General features: G+C 41.6%; 1 protein-coding gene across 2 annotated transcripts; it reads right to left on the minus strand.

Annotated features, from left to right (window-relative positions):
* Window positions 1–8,689: 8,689 nt before the first annotated feature.
* RRAD (RRAD, Ras related glycolysis inhibitor and calcium channel regulator) lies at window positions 8,690–13,084 on the minus strand. Of its 2 annotated transcripts, XM_074839669.1 has the most exons (6): window positions 13,008–13,084; window positions 12,546–12,912; window positions 12,264–12,337; window positions 11,527–11,731; window positions 9,932–10,018; window positions 8,690–8,964 (listed from the first exon to the last, which is right to left on the minus strand). In XM_074839669.1, the coding sequence occupies exons 2-6, from the start codon at window positions 12,898–12,900 to the stop codon at window positions 8,945–8,947; spliced, it is 741 nt and encodes a 246-aa protein (XP_074695770.1). In that variant the 5' UTR covers window positions 12,901–12,912; window positions 13,008–13,084; the 3' UTR covers window positions 8,690–8,944. The 2 variants fall into 2 exon arrangements, with proteins under 2 accessions (XP_074695770.1, XP_074695769.1); XM_074839668.1 differs by having other exon boundaries at window positions 8,690–10,018.
* Window positions 13,085–14,442: the final 1,358 nt, after the last annotated feature.

A 14,442-nucleotide genomic window follows, 5' to 3' on the forward strand; every position in this document is an offset into this window, starting at 1 on the left:
AAGTCCGGATCCAAAATTATATGAAATTTAAGAGGTATCTTCTATTTGAGCCTTTGAGTTCCATCTAGTTTACATTTTCAACTTTTCCCTGTACCTTTAGAGCTAGGTCCTTAATTTCAACATAATCATTCCTCTCCAAAATGTAGAATGGGTAGAATGTTAAGCAAAATTTCAGCTATTCCTGTGATAAATTTCCAGAATTTAGAATTAGAATGATGTGTTAGAATTATATCCCTTTCTTTGGAAAACTAATTCTTATCTCCATTCTGCTCTGTTGAAAGTTCTATGTCTATGTGACATCAAGTTTATTATTTTACTGATTTCTTAACCAATGAACTGTAAATGCTGAGAATGTTCCAAAACAGGGTTGAATTTATTAGTGATTAACGTAATCCCTCTTTCTTGTTCTAGTAGTGGATATCTGATCTGTCTCATTTTTATGGTTCCCGAAAATAAGTAAAATAAATCATCAGTGTAGGAATTGGTTGGCTTTGGTTTTGATTACTTTGGAAAACCATCCTGTGCTTGTTCATGTTTTTGCCACAGTATGATTGTGTCTCACAGAAATTGCCCTACAATTATTTTGTTTTCAGTCGTAGTCCTGATCCTGCAAATACACCATACATTTTCATGAGATGATGTAGACCCTCTCACAATGCCAGATGCTATTTTTGTTTTCCCCATAGTATAGCAAAAATACAATTCCAAACCAACAGCCTTTTAAATATTCATTCAATTTTACACATTCCATGTACCCTACTGACATTAAGCATGTGTTAGTGTTTCCAAAAACAGGGCTTAAATCTGCTGACTCTCCACAAAAGTGCAGGATTTGTCTTGTGATCTCAGTAACATTATTTGCATAAGTAGTACTCAGTTGAATAAGGAATTATGAAGGTGGGTGTACATTTAACAATGAAGGTGCTGTGCCTTCTCTGCCATACAGATAGGGATAGAAATAAGGAATATTAGGAATTTCAGCTGGGTTTTTTTTCTGTTCATCCTTGTGGAAATTACAAAGAATAAGTGAAACACAGATATTAAAATGCAGTTAGTGTTCTTCATCCATTATTCACCAAGTGACCTTAATAAGCCATTTTCAATGTCACATAAAATGTTTTAGAGATTTGAATTTGGTTTTGGCAGCTTTTCTCACAGAAGTACAGTTAAATTCAAGGAAGAGTACAGAAAACTGCCTAAACTTGTATTGCTTTGGTTAACCAACCTTGGCGAGGTGATGCTTTGAGATGCAGGAAATTTCCCACCAAGGATGACATGGAAGAATAAACTCCTGCTTGAGCAGCTTAGAGGCTTTTCAACTCGGTCTTCCTCAGGCACAGCTCCTTGAGGAAGTCAACAATCCCCATGCTGCAGTTTCTTCTTGAAGCAGCTCAGAGACAAGAAGTTAGTACAAGTGATGTTTTCCTCCACTGATTGCCTTCCCTTTCTCTCCTTCAGCCCAAGAACCCCTGCATTTGGCTGTAGAGTTTGAGAAGGGAACACTTGGCAGTAGGGGGTGATCAAAAAGTGCACCCTGCATCTGGACCTACAGGTCCTCTCTGGCCTGTTTATCCAGTCCATCCCCCATTTGCAATTTCAGCAGTGAAGTCAGAGGTGGTTTGCTTCATAAATGCTCCAGTTCTTCCCTTGAATGGAAATACCAAGTTGCATATAGATTCTATTTCAATGCTTTACTTTTTGCTCAGTCTTTTATGTGACTTCTGCGAGTGCCAACATAGAGTCGGTCTTCCTATGACACCCAAAGTAAAAAATCCTAGAAAACGCAATGTAAAACAAATGTGATTTTGTAGACATAATTTTATCTTTGATACTTGCCACCAAACATACCCCATCCAGCATGAAACTGAAAGTTTAGAGTGCCTGAATTCTTCAAAACTTCTTAAAAACAAGCCTACAAAATACTGACATTTATTAATGAGGAGAATTTTTAAAATCTTTGTTCAGCCAAGAAAGACCTGAAGTTACCACCCGGAATACTAATTTGCCCTTACAATATTCATAACATCCAAACTCCTGTCAGAATTTGTCTGTGGTTTGTTCTTTTGGGCTTGACATCTGCTCTACATCATGCTACTCAAATGAATACTGTATTAGCAGACAGCAGACACTTAAGCATAGTTACTCAAAAAGAAATGGAAAAGCAGCAAAACACTCCTGAGTGCGGGCCTCACTCCAAAGGCTGGAGACCTTGTTCACGTTGGTGGGAGGGACGGGTGTGAGCAGTGTGAGTTTAAAGGGGTCACAGTCCAAGCCAGCAGAAAAGAGAAAAGCAACCAACTCCCAAGTTCTCTGGCTAAAATGAAAATGCTCCTTAATTCATCTTACTCTTGAAGGGCAGAATGTTATTTTGGGAATGAAATAATAAAGACAAGTTAGTTAATTATTTACCTTGTAATTAAAAATGAACCAATTACTAACCAGGTCAGCATCTGTACAGTTTAACTAAGAATTTAATTTACAGCTCATTTTCTGAAGGCTGAGTATAAAATTGTTCATAAAAAGTTCTGCACACTTTTTTGGTTTTGAATATGTTTTTAGGATACAACATGCTGTTTTCTGGAACCCCTGAAAGTGATCTAAAAAGAGTTGGACATTCTGCTAATGAAATCTCTGGGAAGGTAGAAGGTACATTGGTGCATATTTGCATCCTAAATCTTTATTCTTGAAGACTTGGCCACTCAAGTATCATTTGCTCTGATACTTGAATAGCTCAGCTTTTGAATAAATGGTGTGCAGACATGCATGGATACTTTAACCCTCCAGTATCCTGAAAAAATAAACGGTGAATAAGAGACAGATCTGCAGGAGGCATTATTTGCTTACTCAGTGCTGTCTACTGCTTTATTTTTATGCTTATTTCACTTCTATGCTATAACTTAGAGTTTTAGTATTATCTTTTGAATTGCTATGTAAGAGAAAAAAGAAAGAAAAACAGTTCTGCAGGTAATGGCTGCATATAGATGCATTCATTGTGTATATATCATACATATGAATGAGTGTCTCTTATTGGTAATGACAAAAATGTAGAGTGAAAACAGCCTAGTCTTGTAGTTTCTGTTTTGTCAACTTCTTTGCAGTTTAGTACAATGACTTTAGATCTGCTGCAGAGTATCAAGACAAACGCAGAAAGCACTTCTTATTGATAGAGACTAAGGAGTTCTGTGTTTGTTTCTCTGTTTTTTTCTTTTTTAATTTAATGGACTACCACAGCGCTGTGGACTGTGAGTTGTAAATCCCGCACAGAAATGTTAATTTGTTGAATAAAATGTTTTCATTAGTGTTTTACAAAATCATGGAAAATTTTCCATTGCCTGTCTCTATCACCTAACTTGCTTTCCTTGAGATCTCATACGTCAGACTTTTAAGAGTTTTCTGTATGGGATTGGGTAGGAAGGATAGAGATCCAAGAGCTCTGTGAATAGTCAGAGGACAGAAGACCAAATAATACAAGATTTTAATTTTTGAAATGTCTATAGGGTAAAAATGAGAGGTAGCTGTCAGATTGCATAATTTTTTCTTTTTTCGCCATGTGCAGATTAGCTAAAAAATCTTCCATTCCCTTTGCCTTGTAAATACTACAGTACCCCTGACATTCAAGGAGAGAGTTATTTAATTTCATAGAGTCATAGAATGGTTTGGGTTGGAAGGGACCTTAAAGACCATCTAGCTCCAACCCCCCTGCCATGGGCAGGGACACCTTCCACTAGACCAGGTTGCTCAAATCCCCGTCCAACCTGGCCTTGAACACTGCCAGGGAGGGGGCAGCCACAGCTTCTCTGGGCAACCTGTGCCAGTGTCTCACCACCTTCACAATAAATAATTTCTTCCTTACATCTCACCAAAATCTGCCCTCTTTCAGTTTAAAACTGTTACCCCTCATCCTATCCCTACACCCCCTGACAAAGAGTCCCTCCCCACCTTTCCTGTAGCCACTTTAAGTACTGGGAGGCTGCTCTAAGGTCTCCCTGGAGCCTTCTCTTCTCCAGGCTGAACAACCCCAACTCTCTCAGCCTGTCTTAATCAGGGACTTATGTGCAGCAAAATCTGACATTTTTATCTAGACTATATTATGTAAAGCAATGAGCTGGGAGACCGGGTTCATGTTACAACTGTTGACAGCTAATGTTTTTCAGTAAGTCATGCAGCAGCAGAGGAGTACCACTTTCCCGTTCCCACAGTACTGTTGAGCCACTGCTGCAAGGGTGACAATGTGTAACAATGGAGGTTGGAAAGATAAAATTGAAGTTGACATGAAAAGCGTGTGACAAAGAAGCCCTACAGCTGAGATACCCATAGCTGAAAAATCTGTGAGAAAGTTGTTCAGCACCTGGCTGATACCCAAAGAGAGTTACATTATTCTTTTCAGTGAAGAAGGTTGGAGAACGCTCCTTAAATTCCAATGGCAGGCCTGTAATAGAGTGGAGCTGATGCAAGTTGGCACGGTTTTAAAATTCACCATATGTTCTAGTTCAGTTAAGATGTATTTCTGTTGCTTTATGCTTTTTGCATCCTTGATCTGCAAGAGTAATAAATAAGGCGTGATCTCTTGCAGTTACCATTGCAGTGTCAAATGCACTAAACTGTTGTGACCTGAATACCTGTAGTAAGATACCTGAATACATGCAGTTAGAAATGCAAAGATTGGTCCTGTTGAGCAGTCCAAAATCAAGCAATGCTGCTGACTTCATAGTGAGTTCAACAAGCTTTGTAGCTAGCCAAGAAACATGCAACAAAGTGAAGCTTTTTCAACATTAGTTGTGTCCAATGCTATTTACAGCTTTTCTGGATCATTGCTTCACCTAAAAACATATGGGAACCCAGGACTGAGCACAGAAGTTATGTGTTTATTTTGACCTGGCCAGCTTAATTAACATGGCTATATTTCCTCCTTCCTGGGGCTCCTGAAAGCTCTTTGTTAAGCGTAATGATTACAATAATCCAATTTAGACGTGACAAAAATTACTGTTCTTCTGCCAAAGCATCTACTGAACTGAAGCTGTAATTCCCAAAGTAAGGGTCACAACCTTCAGTGGGACTGCAAGGCTAAGAGTAGTGTAATTATTTTTGCTAGTATAATGAGGCTGATGAAAGTGGGACTTACTGTCAGAAATAAGCTGGGGAGATTTTTATGGGTCTGACTAGACTGTTCTGAGCAGGAGCACTTGCTCTCCAAATCCTGTCCTTTCTCCAGCCTCTGTTTCAGACCTTACAGAAGCGTTTTTAGGAGGGTGAGAAAATTAATATTTTCAAATTTATTCTATTTATCTCAGTTTCTGAATCTGCTAAATTTTAGTTCAGATTAATATTTTCTTCAGCTCCTGTGATAAATAGGGGAAGTATTAGAAAAAAATCTGTAGGTTCGTAATTGGTTTCCAATGATTCATTCAGACAGAACATTTATAAATAGGAGAAAAAAAGGGAGAAAAAGAAGAGAACAAGCAAGAGAAGAGTCTTCAGAACATACACTGCCCATTTTACCCAGTGGCCAGAACATTTTTGTGGTACATAATTAATGCTATTTTTTTGCTGAAGAACTTGGTGTTGAAGTAAATTTCTTAGCCTGCTTCCTACCTTCTAGTGCTGGAATCCTTTGTACGTTTTTAATTTAAACAATGTTGTTCCCCCTTGGATTCTGAACAGTGGGTTAGAGAAATCTTATTTGCAAATAAGCAATGGGTATTTGTTGTCTCTTTTTATCTTATACTTCTCTGTCCAGCATCCATGTCATAGAGCACAACGACAGTTGAAATTTACTATTTCAATTTTTAGAAATTAATAACTTCAGTAGCATTGGCGTTCAGGTGTTTCTTTATGCAAAGAGGGATTCAAATTGTCCGTTACAATGCTTGAGATCATGTGGTAAATTATAAATTAAATGGCGCTCCTGGAATGCCAACATCACCTTTGACTGTGACTGCAGATTCAGTGAGGTCTCTGTGATGTACATGCAATTAAACCTGTACATTGTCTCTGAATAAAATTAAGAATATCAAAGCAAATTTCAGCACAACATAAGTAAATATTACCCAACTTCTTTTAGACTATGTCTTAGCAATCTTTGATCATACACTGGATTCTTAATCACTGTCAACTCACTATACTTTCCTTTTCAGTAAAGAACAGTGATGTTATGCAATGTTACTATGTAAATCATGCCCTGTTTTTTCTAGTCCTATTTTGAGAAAACACATCTGAGTAAAACTACATTTTTGGTGATGCTAAGTCTTCCCCCAGCAGTTAACATTTTGTCTATATTTATGTGACATGACTTTACGCTTTGTGGTTTTGGCAGATGGAGGAATGATTTTCTTCACATTTTTCATATGGTAAAGAATTTACAGGAGCTAGTTTAGCAATAGCAAACAGAGGAGGCTTTGATTTGTTTACCTAACATATGTGTCATATAAAAGGCAATGTCCTTCCACTGTAGTTGTTAATAACTAGCTGTTCCAAATGGATTTGTGTCAACACAAAATCCACCACCACAATTAGCAGTGATAGGAACTTCAGCTGGCAGCAGCAGTGAAGGCAGTAAAGATTAAATGGCTGCATGAAATGTCCCTCCAGATTAAAACTGATGTGCATTGGCAAAAAATAAGAAAACTCAGACCACTGTTACCCCTTACACTCTGTTCTACTCTGATAGCAATTAGAGAAAATACTGCTGTCTGGGACTCACTATTTTTCACATGACATAGATTCACCCCATTAATGACAAGAATCTGAGTATCCATACCAATAAAACATCTCAAATTACAAAAACCTATAGATGACTTTCAGATGCGTGAGGATACAAATAACCATTTGAAGAAGGTTGATTTTGAGAGGCATTTCTCAGTTAGGTGCCTGTTTCTGACTTCTAGATGGTGTTGCACATGTACTTCCAAAAAGTCTGCTTGGGAATTCCACTAAGTGATATCCAAGAAATTAATTTTTTTTCTGAGTAGAAAATCTTCCAGGAACTACAAAATCTCTGCAAAATAGTATTCATGGTAACACTTCTAGAGCAGGTTATTGCCAGAGCTGCAGTAACAACAAACCCTCCCCCTTTTCATGAGCCATGGCTGAATTATGCTAATCCCTGTACAAACACATGGATGAAAAAATTAGTATAATGAGGATTTGAATAAGTATTTTATTGTACAATATTAACCGATAGAATACATTATAGATTAGTTTCTTTAGAGTGATTCACAGTTTATTGTCTCAGTGTCCTATATGACATACTTTCAAAACACAAATTATTTTTCCGCAGTTTGAATTAACCTCTAGCAATACACTAGAGTACTTCAGAAATATTTTAGGCTTAAGAGTTGTCCAAACCTAACCTTTGAATTCACGAACACAGTTAAAACATCTGATTTGTAGGTCAGAGTGTGCAAAAAGCACAGCTGTTAACTGTGACCTTGAAGACGCTTTGCAGTTGCAGTTACCTTGCAGCATGAAGAGTGACACCTCTTTGTAACATTTTGCACTTTGTGAAATGCCGTATCTTAAAGTCTGGGTTTGCATCCTGTTCCTTGTATTTATTATGGGCATAATTAAATCCCACAAGTCAGCTAAACATGTCAGTCCTCTCCTGGTCATTCTGAAAGCACAGAGCAACCAAAAGACAGCAGCTTTGCAAACATACGGCAATGCCATGTAGTTTTGCCAGTAACTTTAGCATGTGCCAAATTTATGCACATGAATTTGGACACTCTTGCTGTAAAGTTTTCAGGACTAGGGCAATTGCTTTGGTGTTGACAGTTAAAAGCTTCTATGTAAATAGATGCCTGGTGCCATACTCTGACAGCGGTTAGACCTTCGAGTGATAATAGTTTGCCAGGCTAGTGAAAAAAAGCCAAATCCAATTAAAATGTATCATCAGATAAATGTGAGTTTTGGCAGCAGAATTGTTCACTTTAGACTTCACTCAGGACACAAAGTAAACACATCACCTCATAAGAAACGTGACCTGTTACCAGCAACATACACTAAGCTGTGCATCTAAGCAGTTAGGTCCACCACCAGCACATCAGGAGACGCTAATTCTACAGAGCATTACCTACACAAATCAGATGCGATTTCCCCCAGTACTAAGTGTTCCCTGATAAATGCCCAAGCACTGGGCTAACCCAGTGGAGAGCTGTTTGTTCGAGCTTAGGGAGGTTCAGTGTAAGGTGTAAGAGCTGATGCAATGTGCCTGCTGTATGGAAAAGGTCAGCTCCTATAAAATCATGGACAGAGCTCCCAGGCAGCTAGAACAATCTCTCTAAAGAACTGGATGCCAGCAGGGATAGTAGAAAGGGAGAGAAGAGCCTATGTTTTACTGTTTTTGAGAAGTGAGTTTATGGATTAATTTAAAGAGAATGTATCCTATGGAGAGGAATTTATAAAGCAAATGCAGTAAGTCTAAGTTTTTCACTGAGACATGATTGCTTTTCAACTTCATGAATAGCAAATAGGGAAAAACCATGGAAACACATTAATTATAACACACTAAAATGAATGTGAAAACTTTAACAGCACTGAAGCCCACCATACACCACAACTGAAGCCTACAAGTCTTTCAAACAGCTTTGTCAGCCAGCTTTGAACTTCCTGAAACCCCTGGAAGGTAACTACAGGCTTGTGAGTAGATTAGGAAGTGATACTGCTCCCAGAAAAGAGAAACACCAAAACAAAATAAAAATCAAACCCTCGCATTTATTTATTGGCTGTAACACAAGACCTTCAAGCCAGGAGAGGACTTAAGAAGTAGAGCATTGCAAGCTTCAGTTTATCAGTACCGACACAAGACATCTGTCTAACTAAAGGCATTATATAGAGGCCTGTGTCTGACAGAGCTGACGAGAACCAGGTTGAAGAACAATAATATGAAGGGTCAAGGCACCCCTTCCCAGTATGAGCTGCTGAAGTAGAGTGTTCATAAATGCAGGGTTTACTTCTTAAAGAAACTGTCTGTTAAAGAAAAGGACACAGGATATACCCGATTGAGCTTGTTCCAGAACTTTATCACATGTAAATCTGCATAGTCTGTGTATAATATTTTGTACAGTGAAAAAAGGTCAGTATAAAAATACTGCTCTCTCATTCTTTATCCATATGATGAGAAAAGCACAGTTTATTATAACAGGAAATAATACTTTATTATAAAATCTGCATGTAAACAAGTAAATTAATTGAATAACGGTTAATGGAAGTGCAAATTAACTTCATAAAATGATATCTGTTCTGTATTTAACTATATATATATATAATTTGTTTTCTCCCACTCTAATGTGGTTCTACTCCCCCCTCCCACATTTAAGCTTAAAAAGATTTATCATTGCTTGCTTTATACTAAAAAGAGTGTACGAGCCTGCGTACAAGTTAAGTTTTGCTCTGCAAACGAGACAAGTCTATGGTGATACTTATCATCATCCTTTTTTATCTTTGCATCTCTGGTATCCACAGGACAAGAGGATATATAACATATGTACACAGTGAAAATGTGGGCATGTCAAGCCCCTTATTTAAAGTTAGTTCATTTACTTGCACACATTGAAACTTAAACCATTTATCAATGAAGCAGATATTGTAGTGTAACTTCCGGACTTGCTTGTGCACCTTAAGGCATTAACGAGAGTCTCAATAAGTCATTCTTGTTATCAGCATGAGGATCATCTATACACCTCTCATAACAGTCAAATGCTTGTTCACCACCCATGTGCAACATCCAGCCTTGCTGAAAGCTTCTAAAGCACAGATAAGTCATGGCACGACTTTGATTTTGCTTTGAAAGCCATCTTCTTATTGTTCTTTGCCACAATTCTCCCAAGGAATCGCTTTGCCTTTTTGCCTATGCTTTCTCTTCTTTTTGTGTTGGCCATTCTCCTAGCATTGTCTTCTTTACTGTCTTTACGAAGTCTAATTTGCCGAACAATACCTTCAAACAGGTCCTTGACGTTATGATGAAGAGCAGCTGAGGTCTCGATGAATTTGCAGTCAAACACAACGGCACAGGCCCGTCCCTCTGGATGGAAAGAGAAAAAAAGATGAGTGGAGACGGACATTTTCTCTTCATACATACTGACAGAAAAAAAAAAAAAAGACTTTAAGTAAGAAAAGGGCCTTCAGTGCCACAAAAGAGCTTTACTACATGGTAAGAAAGTCCAAACTTGCACTCATGGTTTTGCCCCCTTACTCTCCTTGGTTTTGGTGTGGTATGGTCGGAAATCTCATTTGACCAATGGTACTGAATATAAGGCAACAACAGTCCTCTAGGCAGACCATCTCAGTATGGTTTAAGAGCTAAAGCTGATATAGGAGAGGCACTTGGATGCATGTTTGCTGTTTGATAGGAAACAGTGTGAGGTACAAAAAGCAAGCATTTTTATTTCTTCTGGAAGTTGAGCAATTATGCACCTCTGCCTTGCTGTAACAAGTGAGAGTTTTCTATGCTATCTACAAATGAAGCTGATAGAGTCCACAAGGTCAAGCCGTTGAATAGATCACTACAGGTCACAAAGTTGTACACCACTGGATTTGACTAGGACTGCATTAAAATGCAGGATGTTCAATGTTCCAGACATAGGCATGTAACTCTGGAACACTGCTGCAGTGTTCAACTTGTGGTAAATAATGGCAAAGTTGTAAACCTGATAAAGTACTGATGTCATGACTAGGATAGGTCAACCATGCACTGCCACCAGCCTGAAAAAAGTTACAATCTCCTGATGAACTCCAGGCAATTCCCTGGACAGGCATTTAACACAGGGAGCGTGGCAAAACCAGACAGACAGCAAGAGATGGTTCATCATCATCATCATCAAGTCACCAATATTTCAGAATATTCTTCCCAGTGAAAAAGAAACAAACCAATAAACAAAACCACCAAATGTTTAAGTAAATGAAATTAATACTGTGGTGTGGCAGTGGTTAGTGTGCTCTAGTTACCAAAATGCTATCTGGAACTTGCTGAGAAAATTCTCACTGATCACAACTGGAAAACATATACAAAGAGACTTTAAGTTGTGCAAGCCTAGTCCCACCAGCTCAACTCAGATGTGATGGAATCACTTCCAGAAGAAAGAAGATTTTATAGGCTGTTTGGGATCACTCCTTTCAAAGGCTGCCTGGGTTCTATGACATGGCACTCCTGTCCCTTCAAAAGCATAGCTCAAGCTATCAGATCTTGAGACTAGCAAGTGCTGCTGCACACACCACATAATTAAATCCTTTCAGTTAATACCAAAAATGAATCCCACACAAAACAGTACACGAAAGCTCAGCTCTGATGCATTTTTAACTCTTGTACTGCCATTCAGAGCATTTCTCTGCGCAGTCACAAATCTTCCTCCACCACCATCTCCACTGTTTTCTGTGGTACTAAGTCCCTCAGCATGAACCAGCTGGCTAATTTCTCTGGTGTGCCTCGCATCATATATTTTTTACATCAAAAGCGGACCATTTCTATTGGCCATGATCCTCCATAGCCTTTGCTACTACTTTAGACATTGCTGTATAAATGGTGTCTCTTACCATCAACTGAGACTTCCCGGGACCTGACCAGGTCGGTTTTATTGCCCACAAGAATAATAGGAATGTCTTCTGTTTGCCTTGCTCTTCTTAGCTGGATTCTTAGCTCAGAGGCCTTTTCAAAACTAACTTTGTCTGTCACTGAGTATACAATAATATATGCATCTCCCATTTTCATACAGTGGTTCTGAAGCCATTGGCTGTCATCCTAAAACAAAAGGCAAGAAATAGATTTATTGCACTGAAAAATCTCTTCAGGACCGATTAATAATGTAATTATTGTAAGCACCTTACAGATATTTTTCTTAGCTTTATAATAAAGAGTCAGTAAAAGTAAGCCAACCTCCTTTTTTTTTTTTTTTAAGATTTTGTTATTTAAACTGTATTACAAAACAAAATTATCTTGTCCCAGAAATAATATCAGGTCTGCACTGATCAGATTGTGAATCTCTAATTTTACATTAATTCCCTGGGCTGCTCATGCAAGCTGCTGTTTATTCAAAGCATTAAGGGATTCGCACTCCAGCCCTATTCAGGTTTTTAAATTGCCTGCCTAGCTACAAGAAATTAATTGCAGGAGAGAACAAAGGTAGTATGAATTCTAATTTTTTAATGTCACTTTAATGCTATTGATCTGATCGGAGAAATAGGCATACATAGTTCTTCCATTTCTACTTTGTTTTTTAGACTGAACCACTGACCGAGCCATAAAGAAAAAAATATCTTAAATCTGTAAGTACCTGCTCCCATATATCAAACACCACGAGAGATGCTTCTTCTCCGTCAACTATAATTGACCTGTCGTATGTATTTCCTACGGGGAAAAAAAAAAAAGTTCAGAAAAAAAAGAAGTTACTCTTCTCCATCGCCGCCGGCAGCCTGGGAGGGGGTGGCCGCAGGGGGACGCCCGGGGAGCTGCGGCCGGCGGCGGTGGCTCCGCGCGGCGGGTCCCTGGGGCTAGGGGTCTGCCCCGCTCCGCCGGGGTGCTGCCGGGGGTGCCCCGCGCCGCCCCGCGCCCTCACCGGCTTCTTCCGCGTCCGCGCAGTCCTCCACGCCGCCGAAGATGCGGGCCAGGCTGGTCTTGCCGACGCCGTGCTCGCCCAGCAGGATCACCTTGTAGAGGCTGCTGTCGGAGTCGCTGCCCGAGGAGATGACAGAGTCGGAGGAGTCGGAGGCCCAGCTCTCCCGGTGTGCCTCGCCGGGGCTGTACGAAGTGCAGCGTACCAGACCGGACAGCTCGCCCTGCGGCAGGGCGGCCCGCAGGTCCCGCTCGTCCACCGGCATACTGCGCCGGTGCAGGTGCTGCTGCGCGGAGAAGGGCATGCTGCCGCGCCGCTTGTCCAGGTAGCGCAGCTTGTCACCGCGGTTCAGAGTCATGGGGGTGTCGGGCTGCGGCCAGAAGGGAGAGCAGAGCTGTCAGCACCCGCCGCCCGGCCCCGGCCGCCACAGCACGGCCGCGCCGAGCCGAGCCGAGCCGCGCTTACCTCGGGGCGCTCCGCAGTGAGGGATTCCCCGCCGATGCTCGCCCGTGCTCCACCGCTCCCTCAGCGAGCGCTGCCGCCACCGCGCGCCTCGCCTCTATTTATGGCTCCGCCAGCCCGGCCCTCCCGCCGTGACGCGAACCCCGCGGCGCCCTGCCAGCGCCGCCCCCCCCGGCAGCGCCGTGCCGTGCCGTGCCGTGCCGTGCCGCTCGGCGGGGGCGCGCGGGGAGCCCCGCCGGCGGGAGGCACAGCCCGCTCTGCTCTGCTCTGCTCTGCTCTGCTCTGCTCTGCTCTGCTCTGCTCTGCTGGCGGCAGCGAAGGGGCCGGCGGCGGCGGCGGGGCTCCCGTCCCGTCGGCGCGGAGAAGCCGCCGGGGCCGCGGCACGGCCGGGCAGGGCGGGCGCCGTGGGACGGCGGGGAATAACGTTGCGTGTAGCGAGTGAGCGGCTCTGCGGGGTCGGGCTGGCGGGGGTCTGCCCCTGCCCCGGCCCGGTCCGACCCGGGATACTTCTCTTTCCTGAGGCTCCCTCGGGCGGGGTGGGAGGCGGCGTGTGCTGGGTACGTCGCTTGTTTCCACTTGCAGCCCTGCGTGAGAGAGGGCCCGTTGGATGCAGATGGGCTGCCTCGGCTTGTTGGGCTCTGTGGCATTGTCCGGGAGTTCAGGTGTAGTCCTGGTGTCTGCAGTAGTGTTAAGAAAAATACTGGCAAATTAACAATATTTTCATTACTTCGTGCTTGCTTTACTTAATGTTCAGGAGTGGGTTGTGGGGAAGGCACCTGTGTAGATGTTGCACTTCCATAGTAAGCTTGCCAATGTGTCCACGTGCAGTGTTAACGGTTTAAGAGGCCAATATAAAACATAAAGGTCAAATTCTTCTCTTGATTTCACCTGAGCGGCAAAGTGAGACAGTGAAAGTCTTATCTTGTAAGCGGCACAGTCATTACCGTGTGATCGGGTGAAGAAACGACTAACCAGATAACTATACTTGTATTCTGAATGGCTCACCCAAGCATCGTGTATACAGTTTATTGTTTACCTAGCAACCGAAACGTGTTAGACATCTCACAGCCAAAATAACTCTGTCTCCTGCTCCCAGAAGATTACAGCCTGATCACCTCGGGAAAACCCCTGTGACTGTATAGGGACAGTTGCCATCAAATTCGGGGAAGTTCATGGGTTTACAAATCAGCTGCAGAAACAAGGCTAAAGAAGGCAAGAGATAGGGAGGTGATGGAAATGAACTTATAGGTGCAGGGAATAAAGTAAAGGAAAGAAAAGAGTCTGTGGGATTGGGCTCTGGGGTTGCATAGCCAATAAAATATAGCATACCGCCTGAGAAAGATCTTTTTTCTTATAACATGTTAAAGTTCTCGAGCTACTTAACTGCAACAAAGATAAACAAGAAAAATACTTTGAAGGGAATGACCTCAGGGAATGG

This window comes from Strix aluco, chromosome 14 (genome assembly GCF_031877795.1).
Source record: "Strix aluco isolate bStrAlu1 chromosome 14, bStrAlu1.hap1, whole genome shotgun sequence".
NCBI lineage: Eukaryota > Metazoa > Chordata > Aves > Strigiformes > Strigidae > Strix > Strix aluco.